The sequence below is a fragment of the Phymastichus coffea genome, unplaced genomic scaffold (assembly GCF_024137745.1).
Source record: "Phymastichus coffea isolate CEN01 unplaced genomic scaffold, Cenicafe_Pcof_1.1 PCOF00026, whole genome shotgun sequence".
In the NCBI taxonomy this organism is placed as follows: Eukaryota; Metazoa; Arthropoda; class Insecta; order Hymenoptera; family Eulophidae; genus Phymastichus; species Phymastichus coffea.
In genome coordinates this window covers 1,645,341-1,666,541 of record NW_026706837.1, presented here as the reverse complement: position 1 = coordinate 1,666,541, position 21,201 = coordinate 1,645,341, and the positions used below count along the sequence as shown (strand labels likewise).

General features: G+C 35.1%; 1 protein-coding gene across 2 annotated transcripts in view; it reads right to left on the bottom strand.

Annotated features, from left to right (window-relative positions):
* The window catches only part of LOC131675572 (cytochrome c oxidase assembly protein COX15 homolog), a 187,647-nt gene that overhangs the window by 64,051 nt on the left and 102,395 nt on the right, over positions 1-21,201 (bottom strand). The window contains exons 3-5 of one of the 2 annotated variants that reach the window (XM_058954599.1): positions 1,872-2,004; positions 1,699-1,801; positions 1,236-1,360 (exon numbers count right to left, since the gene is read on the bottom strand). In XM_058954599.1, coding sequence (XP_058810582.1) covers positions 1,289-1,360; positions 1,699-1,801; positions 1,872-2,004 — 308 coding nt within the window. In that variant the 3' untranslated portion in view covers positions 1,236-1,288. Of the gene's footprint in view, positions 1-1,173; positions 1,802-1,871; positions 2,005-21,201 lie in introns of those variants that run through there. The other variant, XM_058954598.1, reaches the window with a different exon arrangement.

The following is a 21,201-nucleotide window of genomic DNA, read 5'->3' as shown; positions in this document are numbered from 1 at the left end:
AGTGGTATAAACTCTTCCAAGAAGGCCGAGAAGACACCGACGACGAACCTCGTTCTGGACGCCCCAGCACATCAACAACTGATGAGAATGTTGAAGAAGTGAAGAAAATAGTGTTGGGAAATCGTCGAATTACCATTAGAGAAATTGCTGATGATATTGGCATCTCATTTGGTTCGTGCCAATCAATTTTGACGAGTGTTTTAGACATGAGACGTGTGTCAGCGAAGTTTGTTCCGAAATTGCTCAATTTCGACCAAAAGAAACGTCGCATGAGCATCGCCCAAGAGCTACTGAATGACGTCAACGATGATCCAGATTTACTCAACAGGGTTATAACAGGTGACGAAACATGGGTATACGGTTATGGGTATACGTCGAAACCAAAGTCCAATCGTCCCAATGGAGGAGCCCAGATGAGCCAAGACCGAAAAAAGCACGCCAAGTTCGATCAAATGTCAAAGTTTTGCTCACTGTTTTCTTCGATTACCATGGCGTGGTGCATCAGGAATTCTTACCATATGGACGTACGGTCAATAAACAGTATTATCTTGAAGTTATGCGCCGTTTGCGAGAAGCAATACGAAGAAAACGCCCAGAATTGTGGAAAAACAATTCATGGCTTTTGCATCACGATAACGCCCCTGCTCACACATCGTTGCTTGTGTGCGAATTTTTGGCTAAAACCAACACAGTAATGATGCCACAGGCACCGTATTCCCCAGATCTGGCCCCCTGTGACTTCTTTTTGTTCCCAAAACTGAAGAGGCCCATGAAAGGATGGCGTTTTGCCACGATTGAGGAGATAAAGACGGCATCGAAGGATGAACTAAACAAGATCACAAAAAATGATTTTTTGAAATGCTTTGAGGATTGGAAAAAGCGTTGACACAAGTGCATTATATCCGAGAGGGATTACTTTGAAGGAGATAAAATAAAAATTGATGAATAAATAAATATTTTTTGAGAAAAATAAAAATTCACCTTACTTTTTGATCAAACCTCGTATAATAGTTATATAATTTGTTGCGTAGAAATTTTACTATTGAATATTTACTGGAAACACAATGCTAAAATATTATTTTTTAGGAACATAATATTTCGTCATAATCAGAGATAATGAAAGCATTTTATGAGAAATACTTTTATCTTTTCATAAAATAAATATTAACTCACCATTATTCTATGGTTGAATTGCGTTGTAGTAGGATTTTCTGTTATATTCTTCCAAATAGGAGATGTAGTTAATATGTCATCTGGAATCCATTTACCAGACATTTTGGGAAACGTATTATATATTAAACCAGCATCTAAACCCGCAACAAATGCTCCTGAGATCGCTGTCAAGAATATTAAAGCACCACTAAAATAAGTAAATCTTATAAGTTTGTGCAACTGATTTGAATGCAATCGTTTTAATAATGAATCAGAAGGTTTCAAAGACTTTTCTTCATAAGGAAAGAGGTAATTTAAAGAGTTATAAAGGCATCCTGAGTAAATAATAAAAGCTAGACCAAGATGGCAGGCTAATCTATATTGCGAAACTCGTGGTATATCGGCAGGATCATAAAAATTATTTTCTAATCCTGATTTTACCATGTACCACCCTACAAATCCTTGACAAGCAATTAGTGTTCCTAATAAGACGATTCGCCTTTTTAATACTGTATCTAGAGAGTACTTGAGGTACAGATAACTTGCCGGAATAATAAACGTGGCACCAATTAAACGACCCCACATTCGATGAATGTATTCCATCCACCATATTTGTTTGAAATCATCAAGCGTAATGTTTTTATTCAAGCTGAAAAGTTGTAACATATATAATATAATAATGAATAACTAAGACATTTATAAAATGAAGAAATACTTACAACTTAAATTCTGGGAATTTTTTATATTTTTCAAATTCTTCTAACCATAATTCTTCATTTTTTGGACGTTTTTCACCTAACAATTTCCAAGTTACCATAGATAATCCCGACTCGGTAAGTCGTGTGATTCCTCCTATATAGAACAAGAAAAATTTTATTCGACATTTGTAATATAACTTTTATTTGAAAAATTAAATTGAAAAGTTGGGTAGAATTGAGATTTAAGGGCAGTAAAGATTATTTGTTTCGGTTATTCATACATACACGCATACACACACACACACACACAGAGTATGCATAACTAGCTTGTATTAATAAATCTCATTAAAAGGTTGCATTATTTCGGACATGCACTAAACACTGTAAATGTTGATTATGTCTTTTGGAAAAACAGCTTTATAATAAAAATTAACGATTAGTGGAATGCAAACTAAGAATTTGTAACTAAAATTCAGACAGTGGTAGAAGAGCTTCATTAAAATCGAAAACTGCATATTCTATAATCTTTTGCCAAGGCGTCTAAAGCATCGTCGTTATTAAATACGTTCAGTCGTATTACATACTAAGCGCTGGTTATCGATAGACGCAATGGGCAGACTATAATACTTATACAGAGACATCAATAAATAATATACGCGGAATTGACTCGTATTGATAAACGATAAATGGAATATTAAACTAAATGGATATCGCTCAAAATATTCAACACCCTAAAAATTCAGATGTTACATCTTCAACATCATAAAAATAAAGCATAGTATTATAGAAATTGATTTTCATCATTATTATTATTTAATTATTATTATTTAATTATTTAATTATTTATTTAGTTTCTTATTTTTGGGTAAAGACCTATTACAAATAGTTGAGTATTGAGGGCGCTTTTTAATTTTAATTACAGACTAGGTGTATACAATATGAGGACTAAATATGCACATTTGGCTGACCGGAACCAGTCGTAGTTATCTTATTAGCTTATACTGAGAGCTTTTAATTTTAAGACACCGGAAAGAAAATAAAAAAAGCTGAAACGTCATTAAATTTTGAAACGTTGAGAATAAATACGCTTCTTTGAAATATTTATGGCACAAAGAATTATAGATTACACATTTACTTAGTAAGTGATAGAGTGTTTCTTTCGCAATAATGTGACAAGATGAGCATATTTCGTTAATATTTATTCTATACAATTCACTTTTTAAGTATAGAGATAGATTCAGGGAGCCTGATAATTTGCAACCAGCTAGCAGTCTGTTATAGGGCATAGGTAAGGGCAGCAAAAGGTACGGTTCACATTAAAGAGAGTAAAAATCTTGTAGATATTTGTAGCGTGGGCAAAAGTTAGAGCTAATGGCTCTTTTTATGTCCTTTTCGAAACTTAATATGCTCAAGCTGACAACAACATTCGATAATGCAAGTTCAATTGTTTTTGCATCCTTGCATTGTAGCAAGTAATCATAGCCAGCTTTTCCAAGAAGTAGAGAGAGTTGCAAAATCTAGTTGAGTTTTGTTTTGTCTGGAGATGTTTTGAGTAGTTCCTTCAGTCTGGTGTACATTTTTAGGTATCTTGAGGGTTCGTAACTGAGAATTTTTATCCAGTACTGCAATGTTAATAAAGAGACTTTAGATTCTAGAGAAATGGTACCGGTTTCTAAGCGAGTAATATAATTAGGCGTAAAGCGCGGCAGTTATAAAAAACGTTTTAATAAAATCGACTATATCTACTCAATTTTTTAGTTTCCGGTAGGTTTTTATAGAATAAATATAGAATTCCGTAAGGTCCAGGAGCCTTGTTAGATATTAAGCCTTTGATGACATTAAGTACTTCTCTGTGGGTGAAGTTGAAATCGATAAAAAGATTTCTGCAGTCGTAGAATAGCGAAGTATTAAGAAATCTTGCGGAGTAGTCTTGCTGTAAAATCTTCCAAGATTTGTGCGGGTATAGGACAGGCGAGACTATTGTGAATTTTGAGTTTTTTAACTATTGACCAGAATCTGTTAGATATTTTGACTGTTGAATTTGCAAGATCTACTTGCTGTTTGAAAATAAATTCTTTCCTCTTTTTCTTATAAATATTGATGTATCGCTTTTTGGAGGCAATGTAGAAGGTTTTAAGTGAAGGGATTGTTTTGCACCATTTTCTACGATTCCTCTTGCTGTTAATCTAAACTCGATGACATTCATTATATTATACCATGGTTTCTCTCTAGTTAGCGGAGTAACTAATTTTTCGAGCAAGTTCCCATACCAAGTAGCTCCGAAATAGATCTGATGTCACTCGTGATATTTTCATTGATAGCGTTAACATTTTGAGAGTTAGATAAGCAAAAATCTTTTAATTTTTTGCAAAATTTTTCTTTTTTGTCGACTTTTCAGGTAAACTTGATTGACCTATACCGAGAATGGAGAAATTCGATAAAACTTGCAGACCATGAATATTTGTTCAGAGCAGGTCGATAATACTTGAGCCGTTGTCATTGAAGAAGTTTTCGTTGCCCTCTGGATCGGAGTAATTTCTGCCATTAAGTAACGTGAGTCCTAAATTTTTCAATTCTTTGCAAAGTAGTCTGCCGCGTTTTTTTGTCGCAGTGTCTGCGGGCCTTGCGATTTGAGTGGAATCTCGAGCCTTCCGTGATTTCTCTAGCAACCTGATTTAGATTCGCTAATTGAAATTGCCACTTATTGCGAGAATTTCGTCTTTTTCTCACAAAATCGATGAAAGGTAGTCCTATCCATCTGTTACGGTAATATTCATTGAGAAATTCTTGAACTATTAAAGAAAAGTGCGGAGCAGCTCTATCTAGTATAACCACATTCTCAACCTAGTATTTAAATCTATTCCTTCAAGAAGTACTAGAAGATGGTCTCTAAGCAACTGTAAAAGATTACTTCTATCCACATTGGCATGGAAAAAGAAGGGACCTATCCGTTCACAATTCCATACCCACACATTAACCCGTTTCCGCCGAAAACGCCACTCGCGAGACACTAGTGTTTGGAACGTTATATCTAATTTAGTAAGCATTCAAAAGATTTAAGAGGGACATATTTCGAAAGCTTAACCCTTCACTGCACACCTCATTTTGGCCACGTAACTGCTCGGTGAGGTAAATCTACCCCAGCCCGAAAAACATCGAATAAATCAGAAAAATTTAAATATTTTCCTATGAAAATTTTTTCTAGTATATTTCAAACCTTTTACTATAAAAAAAATATTCAGGTTAACAATTTTTAATGTTACACACACTGAAAAAAATTGTTGAAAAAAAAAAGAAATTTTATTTATTGCTAAAAATTGTCTGGGGTAAATCTACCCCACATAGCAGTTAAGGGTTAAAGTAAGCCCTTCCTCATGATATACACAAAATTGATCTTAACCTTCATTATTTACGAAAAACTTGCGTTCAAACAAAAAAATAGGGATTTTCAACTATTTTTTTTTTTTGAAATCCAATTTTCGAAATCTTTAGCATTAAGAACTGACCTAGAACCTTTTCAACCAATGGAATAAATACCTGAATTGTAAGAATTCATGGTTCAGAACTCAATTTTTCGCGCTAGAATTTTCAAAATGGCATCCGAACCGCAAAAATTTCCCATATAATACACGAATTTTTTACTCAGAAATTATCAACTTATCGGAAAAGTGCCAAGAGATAAAAAGTTCTTAGAATTGATCGAAGATAACACCTGAATATTTTGGGAGAATTACGAGGAAATTTTTTGTTTTTATAAATATCCAATTTTTGCAAAATTAAAAATTTACTCAAAATGCTTCCAAAAGATTCTCACGTATTTCTTGGCATATTTTAATATCATTTTATTCTTTAAAATTTTTTCATAAAGTTGATTCTTTATCAAAAAAAAATCTTGAATCTGTAAATGAGGTTTTTTATCCGCGTCCGCAATTCCGTCTCGTAGCGATTATTTAGTATCAAAGTTCGACAACGAAATATTAAGCATACTATAGATTTTAAGAGGAAGATTTCATTCATTTAGAACATTTGAAAATTAATTATCCCAAAAAAAATGAGCTATTTAAGCAAACTCAACGGCATTTGAAAGGGTAAGACTTTTACTTTAAGATGCTGTTTGTAGTTTTTTGTGAACAAAAAATATGGAGATACTGCATAACCTCAAATATAGACTAAAACGTCGATTTTTGAACATTTTGGTTAGGATATTTATACAGAATGCTAGAGCAATTCTGTGGACAGATTTGGATTCAGCGCCAAAAAATCTATAAGAAATGATATGTCTTACTTAGGTTCTAAAAAGAAAGTTATATTTTGTTGATCTGTGTTATTAATTCATAATTTTTGAGTGACAGCAAAATCGGTTATCGAAAATTAATAATTATCAAGTTGATAAGTATCAAATCCAGTGTCAAAACTAGGAGTTTCCATTTGAAAAAATCACTTTGTCCTTCAAATGACCTTGAAAATCATTCTCAAGATCAAAACTATTTTCACAGTCAGATGGCCCCTATTGTTCTGAACAACATATACCTGAACAATTTTTTTGTATGACGTCAACTTTCCGAAATTTTCCAGTGGATCAATTAAAATGGGACACACTGTTTGTACAAATGTATACTGTGACCATTACTACAAAACAAAATATATTAGAATCTTTAATTACAATTTCTAAAAATGTTGAAACACAGGTTTAACTTAAATTTAATCACAGATATAGCTAATACTATAATAACCCAATAACCCAATAATTGAATCACTGAAGTACAAAAATACAGACAAACAAGAAAAAAGCCTGAAAACTTATGAAGATGACAACTATTTCTTAAATCCCAAAACTATTGAAATTAACATATACATTTTATAAGAGCATCAAACTAAAATTATGAATTGAAAAATATGAATAAAGAATATTATAAACCTATTGAAACTCTATTTACCAAGTTAAATAAAGTATGTAACAGGCTGTCGTTCAGTCGATAATCTCTAAAATTGCCCTTATTATAACTAGACGAAGCCTTGTTATCTATGTGCTCAAAGCACAGTAACCTACCTTGCCTCGGAGTGCGCCTGCGCAGAGTCTCTTCACTGTTCCGAGTTGGGTTCCCCCAACTCACCGCTTGGCGGCGCTGTCGCCCCTTGCTAGTAGCGCTCGTGCGGCCGCCGCCGGAACCTAAGTAGTCGACTCGCGTCTATCGGAATTCGCACGGTTCGTGCTACGCAACCGGTGAATTCGAATCGAACGTAAACACTGGCGCGACCTCCGGACAAAGGAAAAAACACAATAACGGAAACTCGTTTAAATGAAAATAATGATTGATTTATTCAATTAAATCAATGACACGGGGAATCTGCCGAGAGTCTAACGCACGCACGCGTGAATGACAACACACGCAAATTGAGAGAGAGAGAAAAAAACCGCGATTACCGCGAACTACCTGCTCGCACGCAACAAATGATTACTTCGCGCTCGCTGCACGGATTCGCACGCTAATTATATTAACAATTGAAAAGGGGGAGAAGGTGCACCTACCGCAATATCGATGAGGATACGGTGGCCAACCGTATCCGACTAACACGCCGTTAATAGACCGATCCGCTGCTTGCTGCACCGCTTCAATTGCTGTTGCTGCTGTTGTTGTTGTTGCCACTGATGTTGCTGCTATTGCTGCTGTTGCTGTTGCTGCTACTGCAGTCGCTGCTACTGCTACTTCTGCTACTGCTGCTAGCACACCCACCCACGCACTCAGGTTCGCAATGTCAATGGCAAAACACGCGAAAACTTCGAAGGGCTCGGTGATAGGTTAGGCGCACGATATGAACGGACTGAGTAGCACAGTCATACTACCGGTCGGAGCCTCCCCTCCCGGTCATTGCCCCTTACGCGCTCTCTCTCTCTCGCGAACCGAACGCGGCTCCTCTCGCTTAGCCGCTCGTTAACCTCGCGCGAGTCTTACGATTTTCGGTAATCGTAGTACCAAAATACAATAATTTCAAAGCATTTTCAACGCATTTTCAAAGTATAGAGTGCCCCAGGAATATCAATACTACAAATAAACAGCTATAGAATAATATATGGAGATGTAATTATCTTGGGAACAATAAAGCAATAATATATTTCAATAGAAGTGGTAAAGAGAAACAAATTTTCATCACCTCGCTTTACTTAAGAAAACGACAACCTAAACATAATGATGTAATAGGACATGAAATAATGTTTACATCAAGTGGTTAATGTGTTTCAAAACGGCAACACAACAGAATGTTATCCCCATTACAAAGTAATTTTTGTGGTTGGTTTTCATGTCCAGTTAGACTCAAATTCATGAAAAGAAACATATACAGCTTGGTTAGATATGCAGTTTCAACTGGATATAATACTGCAAGAATGATGCACATCAGAAGTCAAAAATAGTTATTTATCAAAAGTGCAATTTAAACTTAGGTTAATACAAAAATTTATTCGTCTGCCGGGTTATGTACACTGCCGGTCAGTCACTTTTACCCCCGCTCGAGCAAAATTGCTTGAACTTGGAAGTTTCATATTTTTGGTCAGAATCAACGTACAGAGACGAACGGAAGCGCATTTGGAAGCTCTTTTCAAGAGCTTTCGAATAGTATGCATCGCAAAATTTATGAAATCGGATTTCTAATTTTTTCAATCGAATATTCATCAATGAAAATTCCGAAATTTTCAGTCTATCCATGATAACATGCCAATTCTAGGGAAAAAATCCCACAAAATTTTTGAGTACAGCATTTTCTTCCTTTTTCCAAACCCTATCCAAATCACTCGTCAAAATATTTTTTCCATCAAATATGACCATTGTATGAGAAATTTTCTTGAAAATTGACACGTTTTTTCAACTTTTTATAACTTTGTAAATAAAAATCCTAGAAAAAAGTTTACATGAAAGAAAATGTTTCTTTTTTCATGTAGAATTCTGTAGAATTTTTTTCAGATTAAAAAAAAAATTTTTTTTATCCATCTTTCTATAGTCGGTCAAAAAAAAAAAAAGTAAAATATTCATCTGCAACGTGAAATTGTCTTCTTGTAAAATAAAAATTGTAGATTTCAAAAACTTGCTATTCCCATTTTTTTTTCTCACAAGAACAGTTTTTCAATAACAATAATAATGATATGTCATGATTTAAATGAAAATACATGCTTCATCTGGAAAGTTATTTATTTGAAATAATAACTTTAAATAAGTTTCATTGAGCCTAAAACTTGAAGATTATCTGCTATTGTAGAATGTCATAACATAGAAATAGACAACAAAAAATAGATAACAAAAAATAGACAAAAGTAACCAAATGCGATAGGACGATGAACCAAATTTTTTGGTAAATATCATTCGAAATAAATAAAATAAGAATAAATTAATGCACCGTCTTATAACAATAACACGTAACAATAGTGACTTTGTAATTAACAAACATAAACTTGCGATAATTAGAACTTGTATCACACAAATTAAACCTTTTTTTATCAAAGTGCCCTCCTTTATGCTTGATAACAGCTTTGCATATTCTTGGCATCCTTGCGACTAGTTTGTCCAATGTGGTTTCTTGGAGATTGTTCCATTCTCTTTGTAAAATTTCCCATAAATTAGTTGCAGAGCTTGAGCAAGATTTTCTCACTGCTCGATCGAGCTCTTCCCATAGCAGTTCAATGAGATTCAAATCAGGCGACTGGGCTGGCCATTGCATAACTTTCAATTTTTTTTTCTTGTCTAAATTTGAAAGATAATTTTTACATAATTTGGATGTATGTTTTGAATCGTTATCTTGCTGAAACACATATTGTGCTCCCACTAGTCGAATTCCTGATGTTACAGCGTGCCTTTGTAGAATGTTTTTGTAACTTTCTTTCTTTAAGATTCCATCAATTTTCACAATATCACCTAATTTTGATCAAGCAAAACAACCCCATACTGTAACTAAACCACCACCATGCTTCACATTTGGAACTAAACAATCACTATTATATTTCTCACCAACCCGTCTTCTTACATACACTGTCCTTCTACTTCCAAAAATTACAAATTTTGACTCGTCAGACCACAGAACATTTTTCCAATCAGAAATAGTCCAATTTTTATGACTTTTTGCCCACTGTAAGCGTTTCTTTTTATTTACACATCGTAGAAGTGGCTTCTTAACGGCAACTCGACCAAAAAGTCCTTTCTCTCGCAAACGTCTCTTTACCGTACTCACACTCACAGGTTTTTCTAAATGTTTGTCGACATCTGCGGTAAGTTCAGAGGTAGTGGCTTTTCGATTGCGCAAACTTGTTCGACAAATGTAGTCATCTTCTTTGGGAGTAGTTTTTCTTCTTGGTTTGCGTTGCCTATTTTCGACACTTCCAGATGTACAGAACTTTTTAATATTATAAGCCACTGTGCGCCTGTCTATTTTCAACTGCTTTGAAATAGCGTGACTACTCATTTGTAGTTCATGAAGGGCAATGATCTTATTACGTTCACGCACGGACAAATTTTTCGATTTTGCCATATTCACTACACATTACACAACCAGTTGTTCACACTTGAAACGCTCGCGATCGACTAGTTTGCTCATAATCGTAGACACAGAAATATTTAAGAAGATACCACATTTCATATGGTGAGCGTTCATATATAACTTTATTTGTAAACATCTGACTATACGCGTGTTGGGTACCTACTAAATAAGCCTGTGATTACTGCGTGTGAACACACACACGTATACTCGCTATCGTTTCCTGTACAATATATATTTGTTTTTGCACCGACTATAAAAACAGCGATGAAAAATAATTGAAAAACAATGTTCTTGTGAGGAAAAAAAATGGGAACAACAAGTTTTTAAAATCTACAATTTTTATTTTACAACAAGACAATTTCACGTTGCAGATGAATATTTTACTTTTTTTTTTGACCGACTATAGAAAGATGGATAAAAATAATTTTTTTTTTTAATCTGAAAAAAATTCTACAGAATTCTACATGAAAAAAGAAACATTTTCTTTCGTGTACACTTTTTTCTAGGATGTTTATTTACAAAGTTATAAAAAGTTGAAGAAACGTGTCAATTTTCAAGAAAATTTCTCATACAAGGGTCATATTTGATGGACAAAATTTTTTAATGAGTTATTTGGATAGGGTTTGGAGAAAGGAAGAAAATGCTGTGCTCAAAATTTTCGTGGGATTTTTTCTCTAGAATTGGCAAGTTATCAAAAATAGATTGAAAATTTCGGAATTTTCATTGATGGATATTCGATTGAAAAAATTAGAAAACCGATTTCATAAATTTTGTGATGCATAATATTCAAAAGCTCTTGAAAAGAGCTTTTAAATGCGCTCCCGCTCGTCTCTGAACGTTGATTCTGACCAAAAATATGAAACTTCCAAGTTCAAGCAATTTTACTCGAGAGGCAGTGTATTATATATTCATTGTACAATGTATTGTAAAATTTACTTAAGTGTGTGATGAGTGTCACAGTTTTGAGTAGTTCGTTTTCTCCTCCTCCTCTAATTCTGCGGCGCTGCCAAGCCATCGTTGAGCTGTGTGCAAGATTATCGCCATACATGCTCGGCTTTATGTTTACAGCAAGGTAGCGGCGATAATCAGCGCAGCAGAAGAAAACAACCATAGTTATAGCGAGAGAGAGAGAGACTTAGCATGGTAAGCGTATTCGGGCAGGCATAGAATCTGACGCCGTATTCTTGCAAGGAGAAGTATGGTAGGAGGAGAGAGTTGCTAACAAAGTTAGTTGACCACTGCTCCTATTAGTAGACGCATACGTCAAGACTAATGGTCCTCCGTCAATATAATCGTTTCGGTGCGAGTTACAAAAGGAGCCTGTGCTCCTAATATTGATGCAAGTGCGTATCTGGTGCTTGCAAATAATTTAAGAACTTTGGGACTCAGTGAAAAGGTACAGTGATTGTTGCAAGCAGATGCCTCTTTGTTGTTATTGTAGCTAAATCCTATCGAACGGTTTGTTTGCTCTTTTCTCTCTCTTGTTTGAAACGATGGCGCCGGCAATCAACGGTGCAATAGCAGAGGCTCGGCGGTCTTCCGCCGGAACCATAGCGCACTTCTAAACTTTTAAAAAATGAAGTATCTCGCGATACAAAAAATGATAGTGACATAAAGTGAGCGACATTTTAAAGCTTATATAATTTGGAATAAAGGAAAAATAGTCCGATTAAAGCAAATCAAATTTTTGACCTCCATATTCAAAGTTTTAACTAATTTTGCGGCGAGGACCCAAAGTAGGTGAACGGCAGTGAACATATGAACTTTGCAACGGTAGTCGATTCGATTAGTCGATCCGTTCGCAATTCGTGCACTCTCGATGTTAGTTCGAACGACTAAGAGAGAGAGAGGGGGCGCGCGAGGGTTTAAATATTCAGTTAAACTTCAGCTGCTTTCGCGATAGTACCGCCGTGATTAATTTAGCCTTGTGTTTCGCCATTATTTGTTGAAAGTTTTCCTCGGACTGTAAAATACGTGCGAGTGCAAATAGGGATCATCACTGCAGCAGCATTTATAGCAGCAGCAGCATTTATAGCAGCAGCAGCAAAAGCAGCCGCAGATTTGAGTGTGAGGCAGTACAGCTGATCCGAGGAGCATCTTTGAATTTCGCTTCAACAATTACGGCTGACCACCGTTATTGCACCGCAGGGTAGGTGCACCTATCTTTATTATTGCAAGACAAAATACTTTCGAAAGTATTTTGTTAACCGCGAGCGTAAAATTTTGTATTCCAGCCGAGCGTTAGATTTCGCGGCAATTTTCGAATTTCTCTCTCTCTCTCTCTCTCTCTCTTTCACCGAATTATAATTAATAATTGTAAATCCTATTCGCGTGCGTTAGTCTTTCGGCCCATAAAAGAATGTAGTTTTTATTAATTAAACTTTGTTAATTTTATTCACCGTTTACGTCATTTCGTTTCCTATTAATCTGATTTTATCTAGGGGATTAGGCGGATTAGGCATTAAGTCATTTATACTGAAGATAGATCGAGTGTCACAAGTCAAGTGACTTAAGGTAAGTTCAACTCGGTTGGAAAGAATACACTGAAACCAAGTCATCAAACGTAAAGGCGAATACACGTATGACTATACGTGTTTAACGGAGCGGCGGTTAGCTCTGCATCGTGGGAGTTTGTGCTTTAATAAATTTCTCATTTTGTAGGATAACCACCCCGTTACAACTTATGTTTCTATATCCGTCTAATTTAATGAAGAGAAGTTGATTTGACAGTTAAAATTGTTTAATATATCTTTGAATTTTTCTTATGTTGATATTTCCTGTTATAATAAAGGGATTTATCAATTTTGTAAAGAAAATAGTAGGTTGTCAGGCATTTCTAACACGAGATTCTTATTCAGCGAAGGAAAATATGTAACAATATGCATTCAGTTTGTCTAATTCGGATACTTACTTTGTCGGAAGCTAATGCTACTTTTGGTTGAAACTATTGTTGATGAGTGTGATACTTTGACCTCTCATATCTCAGCCGAATCTTGATGAATAAAATGTTGAAATATATATTCTTATTGCACGTGATGAGAGCTATTCACAAACATCTTTAATTTTTGAAAAATATTAGTAAAGGGTTTACTAAATACGAAATACCATTTTTTTCAAAAATGTCAAAGTTTCACCTTGAATATGGAGGTCAAACATTTGATTTGCATTAATCGGACTATTTTTTCTTTATTCCATGTTTTTAAAATTTAGAATAAAGTGCAGCGCAGGTTTACGGTGTTAAAGAACATTCGTGCTCGTCGTCGCCGAGAGTTTTCGCGGTCCTTCTATAAAACTCTCTGATAACGCGACAATTCGAATCGCAGCGACATACATATTATAACGGCGGTCTGTCGCCGGTCGGACGATGAACGATATTGTAATTAATTTAGTATTGTCGATAAGAATATAGTTATGAAATAGATCGCAACTCTATTCTTTGAATTTACCTGTTTTCCTCCTTATCTGTTCCGCACGTGCAAGAAACTCTTTCGATCCCTAACAAAGTAACACAGTTTTTGGACTCCCTCCTTTAATAAATAGTTTGTCGGCTAATCTTTCGGGCAAATGTGAATAACAGAATAGTATAACACATGGATTGTACAATACTTTGGTTAATAAATAAATATAATTGATATTTCATTTATTAAATAAAAAAAAATTTCATTAATTACAATATGTAACGATAAACGTTATATCTGATTTCTCACCTCATCAGGATGACTGCCCGCGAGGGGCAGCACCTATCGAACATGAGTTGAGGGGGCGCCCTGCGCGGGAAGAGTGAGATAGAGATAGCGAAAAGAATAGAGTCTAGGATAGCTACTCGCGGTAGACGGTTGTGGTCGTTACGGAGTACGAATATGACCTCACGTTTTAAAAGTGTGCAGCTGTTTTGTGAGGGACAATAGCTGAGAGAAGAAAAGGGCATACTGAGAGGACGCGCACAAGGGATGCGGCGAACGCTCGAATCGACATCGGCAACTTCTCCAATGAGACCGGAATACAAAGCGAGACTATCTGAGCATCGGCATAATTAAGAATCGTTATTATAAGGTAAACTGGCCTGCTTCGCGTTAATAGTTTCGCGAAACAATAAAAGGTGATCGCGCGTATTGCATAGCGAAAGTGAGTAAGCGTGACTCATGTTCGGCAGCGAATAAGATGGCGGCGCCGGTATATGCCACGTGTGGCAAATCGCGGTAGCAATGCAGGCCCAAAACTTATATACGGATGATGAATAATAAAGGACACCTTAGAGATAAGTAAATTATGTATGTGATAAAATCATTAACTGATTCAATATTCGAATCCCTTTCCCACATCGGTACATTCATGCAGACAAAACGACTTTGTGCTTTCACGCCCATTTTCAGCTAGCCGAATTATATCTCAAATACCTCCGAGCGAGGCTGAGCCTACAGAATAAAGTAGTGGTGACAAATAACGGAGACTTCGCCCGGAGACGAGCGTCTAAGACTACGCCCGAGGTAAGGTTGCAGTGGGAGGATTGCCGCAGTGAAGGCGCTCGAGATTGCACGTGTGGGTAATCTTCTAAAAGTTCATCGAGCGCCGCTGAAGTCTGCGCAATTGTGTGACGTAGCGGCAACGTTCGCGCAGCTCGCACTCATTTACGCATATACACACGCGAACCCGCAACCTGTGCCCGACGTAATACGCGCATTAAATGAACACCCCGTTACAAATGATATAAACACCAATTTAGCTAATGATATTCATAACAATGTAATAGACAATTTAAGTAATAGCAAAAAAAAACTGAAATATGATAACACTCATTATAATGGCGGAACTTATAGAGCCGAATTTAGTAAGTTTGTTGACGACATTATTCCAGGTGCTTTCTGCTAGGTCGGTCAGAGATTTTTCTGTAAATATCAAGTTTAATATCAATCCTCCTTATATGCTTTCGTCACCTCGCATACCTCTTGCAATCACGTTGAGGAGTGCTGCTTTCTCCATGGGAAAGAGTATATGGTTTTCTAATTGTTGCAGATCTTCTTGGGAATAAATGCAACTAGTTGCTAATGATTCTAATTCTGTCGGTTGCCATGTTGTTGTAGTGTTTGATTTCAATGTCAGGACTGTGTTGGATGCTTTCTTTGGTATTGGTGTGAGACTTATCCATTGGTTTCCAATTTTGTAGTATTGAGGAATGATTGTATTACAATTTATCTCTGTTCCCATCTTCAATAAGATGTAGGCGTACATTGTATGATATGTACAGCTTCCCCTGCCACCCGAGCTATGTAGCTAGGCTTCTCCATGAGGTTATATGTAAATTCGTCAGGTGCGATGGATGCAATGGATAGGGAATTGTATAGGATCTTCCTTTCCAATTCATATTTTTGTTTTAAAATATCTAGATAAAGGTTTTTGGTTTCTGATCTAATATTTTTCTCTACGTACACGAATTTACTATTAAAATACGTGAATAAATCGTAATTAAGTATCCGTTGCTTTGTCTGAATATAAAAATTCATTGTCGAATAGAAAATTGAGTTCCGATCTTTCGTATATAAGAAGTTTTGGGTATTCGGTTTTTGTCAAAAATCTATTACAAAAACTTGTATTTCCTATAGTTGACAATGCAAAAGATACTTCTTTTGTACTTATGCTAAATATTGTTTCTTGATTGGGCGAGGTTATTTTAATGACCGGACCCCTATATAAAACTTCGTATTAGGTTATAAAACAGTCTTCGTGTGGTAATAGCGGCCAGAAAGTGTAACCTTTTTCCATATCAATACAATGTTGGCCTGAAAATTTGCATTATGTTCCGAAATTTAACCTTATTTTGTCACTTTCTAACCTAACCGCTGCGTAACTCTCCCAAAGCGTTATTTTTATAAGACCCTGTACGAAAACGTTACTTCATGTTTCGAAATTGTCGGCATAGGTCGCTCATGAATGAGATTTTCCCACACCATTTCCTGCTAAATCTAATCCTGAGATTTTTGTAGAGTTAATTTTTAATCCAGCTATAATATGTACATTATCGTATTTGAAAATACCCGTTTGGTGGATGTTATTACAATCATCGTGTGATATATCGTAGATTTATTCTTGGAGTGCGTTTTCTGTTGGATATAAATGGCTAAACATGCCGCAATGGAAAACTGTACGTTGTATTACTATTTTAGATGTAGATGTAGATTGTGTTGCATTTATTTTTGTTTCGTGGAGACCATATTCTCCAGCGTCCACAAGGGAGTATGTTATGATAGCCGGATTTGTTCAGCCGCAATTGAACCTGATGAGTCCTTTGCTTGTTTGAAGGAGAGTGATTAGTATTAATATAACTGATGAATGTCGTTCCATTGTGTTTTTAGAATAAAAAAAATATTAATCTATTTGTTTAACTAAACTTAATTTATTTGCATCAATTGTTTTTGGTTTTCTGTTGTCGTTAATTACAACACTGCCCTTTTCTATTATTTTTAATATTTCAAAAGGTCCTAAATATTTATTTTTTTCTAATTTTTCCAGGCTTGGTTCTTTCATGAACCAGACTTTGTCTCCAATTTTGAATTCTATAGGATTTATAAATCGGTCATAGTATTGTTTTGATTTTTGTTTTGATATTATCACATTTTCCCTAGCCATGTAAACTAGTTCGTTCATATTTTTTTTTAAGCTCTCTAAATATCCATTAAAGGTTGGTAATTGTTCAGATTTTTTTAGAGGTACGCTGGATGGTACTTTGGCTGGAAAGGCAAAAACAAGTTCATGCGGCGTAAAGTTATGATTAGTGTGAATGCTGGTATAATTAAATTGTGCTAGTTCTAAGAGTTCATCCCATTCATATTTTTTCAATGTGAATGGTTTTTATATATTCACAGAGAGAATGATTTGCTGTCTCGGCAGAGCCATTGGATTGTGGGGAAAATGATGTTGTTTCAATTTTTTCGAATTGAAATCTTTTTGCTATTTGTTTTAGCAATTTACTTTTAAAGTTCTGAGCTTTATCTGTTAATACTACTTTTGGTGTTCCGAAAATGCAAATGAACCTTTTTATAAAAGCTTCGCCTAATGTTTCAGCGGTTTGGTCTTTTAACGCTGTTAGAGTGATAAATTTTGAGAGTTGGTCTTGAATTGTAAGTATGTATCGATTATTATTTTTTGTAATCTCGAATGGTCCCATTATATCCATGGCTACTTTATCGAACAGTTAGAAAGGTATGTCAGTCAGAATTGGTCTCGTTGGTTTACGTTTAAATTTGTTTCTTTGACATTTCTGGCACATTGAAATTCTTTTTTGTATGTCTTTCTTTAGATTTTCCCAGCAATATTTCTCTTTAATTTTATCGTGAGTTCGATTAATTCCTGAATAATCTCCGAGTTTAGAAGTGTAATATATTTTAAAGAGTTCGATTCTCTGATCTAAATCACAGACATATTCGATATGATTCATGCAAACGATGATTTTAATATTACTTCCTTTGGAAGTTGTTTTGATTATATTTTCTATTACCGACCACCATATGTTTATTATGTTGATATTTTTTGAAATGCTTACTGTTGAAATGTTATTTTGTATTAAAAGGTGTTTCAAATTTTTGAACAGCTAGGTTAAACTTTGCTTTTTTATTTCTGCTGAGGTTTACAAATGGATACAAAAGCAAGAAAATCGTTAATTTACCCTAATTATTGAGAAATATGTGAAGTAAAAAAAATTTATGTGTGAAATATCTCATAAGAGTGAAACAGAGGTTCGAGTGTCTTCGCAGAGTATATTCCATATAACAAATGAACGTTTATCTGAAGCTGTAGCTTCAAACTGGGGCGAAGATAAATATAGGGATATTTATAAAAGAAGTAATAGACACACATCAATTTGATCTATTTAGAGGGTGATTTTCGTATTTTATGCACAGTTTTCGCCGAAACAAACTCTAAAAAATTCTTTTAAAAAATTTCAGCTAAATATATGGATTTCGTCTACAGGGGTTACAAATCCCTAAGTCGCCTGAAAGAAAAGCTATGATTTCAAATATTTTCTTGCAAAATTTTTTCAGAAGAAATGAAGTTTATGAAATTCCGTTTAAAATCTAACACAAAAGTATACAGTAGCCGTCACCAGGGGCTGCTACCCCTTCATTGGAGAGTGAACACAGCATTCATTTGTTTACCTGATCCTCTACCACACCGAACCCAATTTCCTTAAACCTCGAGCTAGTTAGCCTGCCACGCCATAACCCGTAACTCCTACACCCCAATTTCCTTAACCCTCGAGCTGGTTACCCTGCCACGCTCTAACCCCGAAATCCTACACCCAAATTTCAGCAATCCTCGAGCTGGTTACCTTGCCACGCTATAACCCGTAACTCCTGCACCCAAATTTCATCAACCCTCGAGCTGGTTACCCTGCCACGCTGTAACCCCGAACTCCTGCATTCTAATTTTCTGAAATTCGGAACCCAGCTCCCTGTCATCCATAATCTCGATTTCAAAACATTTATAGTACCTTCAAATAAAAGGACATATGCACATTTTTTGTATGAGATAACATTTAATTAATTACGTATATTTATGTATAGGTAGGAAATAGCAAATGCAACTACGAAATTTTGCAAATTTTTGAAGTTCGAAATAGCTACGGGGAATTTCATTTTTAAATCGTTATGTTTAACAAATATTACTACTATCCCTGAGGAAATTCGATTATTATATTATTACGAAAAAATTCATTAGACAAACTGATTTTACAATACTAATAGGTATATGTGTGGGGACACCCGCGCCTCCTTCACCCTTCTACCTTCTCGCGGTAGCACCGTCGCAAGCAGCGACTCGAGCCACAGAGTTGGCTCGCGGCTTTAGACATTGGCAAGATGGCTGCGGCGCACAGAAACCTGTTCCTTGCCGCCAAGCCTCTCTCGTGAACTACCCCAGTACATTGCAACCGATTGAATAAATATTGTTATAGTTTGGTTACGCAAGTTGGTGTTGATCATTTCTTCCTCTCTCGATCTCCACATATGTACGTATTTCGCGAGGCAGTTTTAGTCAATATAAAAATACTGACATGAGATAATGTTACTCTTATTTTCCACCTTAAACACACTCGAGTATGTGCGTGGCAAAACAAAATCAAACTGTGTCATGAAGTGGAAACCACAATCAACGAATGCGGTTCATGTGGTTCAAATAGCAACATTGGAACTACAACTGTTTTTTTCCTTGATAGAAATCGCAATCGTTGACGTATGTGACAAGCCAAGATCTAACAGTGGAGGAACCTCAGGCACCTTGATTTGATATCGGTTCGTGTGGTGCCAACTTCAAAACATGTTTTGTTCACTTACCGTATATATAAGCATATTATTATTATTATTTATTATTATTAACCAGAGTATAGTACAAAATATTAAAACAAGTAGTAATAATTATACAATTTTACATTACAAATTTGTAACCCGGCAGAGGATAAACCTGTTCGCTGGTCTGGTATTTCAAAACTACTAAACACTTAAAGAAAATTAAGAAAAAAAAAAAAAAAAAAAAACTTAAAACTAAGAGTCGGTTTGTATAATAGATTATACTATTTCACAGATGAGGTATGGCTTAATATTGGTAGCAAGAATGCTTCCTATAAAAGCTTACTTCACCAATATCTTCGATTTTGTTCTTCTATCTCCAATATCTGATTAACCCATTAAAGCCCACGCTAAGACTGGTTGAGATAGCGACAAACAAACTGTGCTATCTTTTGCATAAGTGAAAAATAAAATATACGTATTTTTTTTTATGTTATTTTCAATTGTTTATAACAAATTATTTAAACAAATTACAAAAAAATTCATAATTATCAAAATCTAAATGCGGGAATCGATTCTGGAGGTGAAATCAAGACGAAAACCTATATAACACTTTTTTGTCAGAATTCAATTTGTTAGTGTAACGTAGGAATAAACAATTGCATGTTGGGGAGAAAAAGTGACCATGTCAAGTCCCAAGCAAAATCTATCTGGAATAGCAAAAAATAAACTGTGCTATCCTTTGCATAAGTGAAAAATAAAATATATATATTTTTTCTTATGTAATTTGCAATTGTTTATAACAAATTATTTAAACAAATTACAAAAAAATTCATAATTTTCAAAATCTGAATGCGGAAATCGATTCGGGGAATAAAATTGAGATGAAAACCTATATAACACTTTTTTGTCAGAGTTCAATTTGATATCTTTATGTAGAAATAAACTATTGACAAATAAGTGTTTTCATTCTCACACATGGTATCTGGAATCATATCAGTATTTTTTACTGATAAATTTTGAGATCTTATACTGTAATTGGATAAGTTTATTTCATTTCGTAAATCCTTCCGTGTTAGAGATCACGTTTGAGTGGCGGGCTAACGGTTGAAAACATTTATACATTGGATCTATTCTTTGAAATAATAATTTCGGAAAACTTTTAGTTTTTATTTTGTTCTAAATTGGTAACGTTACTGATAATGCCGAGACGGAGAATTAGCGATCTACCAAATTTAGTTGAAGATTCTGATAGTGATGAAGGTCAACATATTGGTATAGCATTCATTCCTAATGAATATGAAAGTTCAGATGGAGATTCGGACGGTGATCCAAATGAAGATACATTATCAAATGAATTACCATCAGGTTCTTACGAACATGTTAAAAGTACATACACAAGTACTCAGAAATTGTTGGAACCGAATCATAAGTACAGTTGGAAAAATGATGCTTTGAATGATATTTCTCCGCATGTCGAGAGCAACTTCAATATTTCACCTATTTCATCATTGCAATCCAAAAATGCTTTTGAGTTGTTTAAGGTTTTC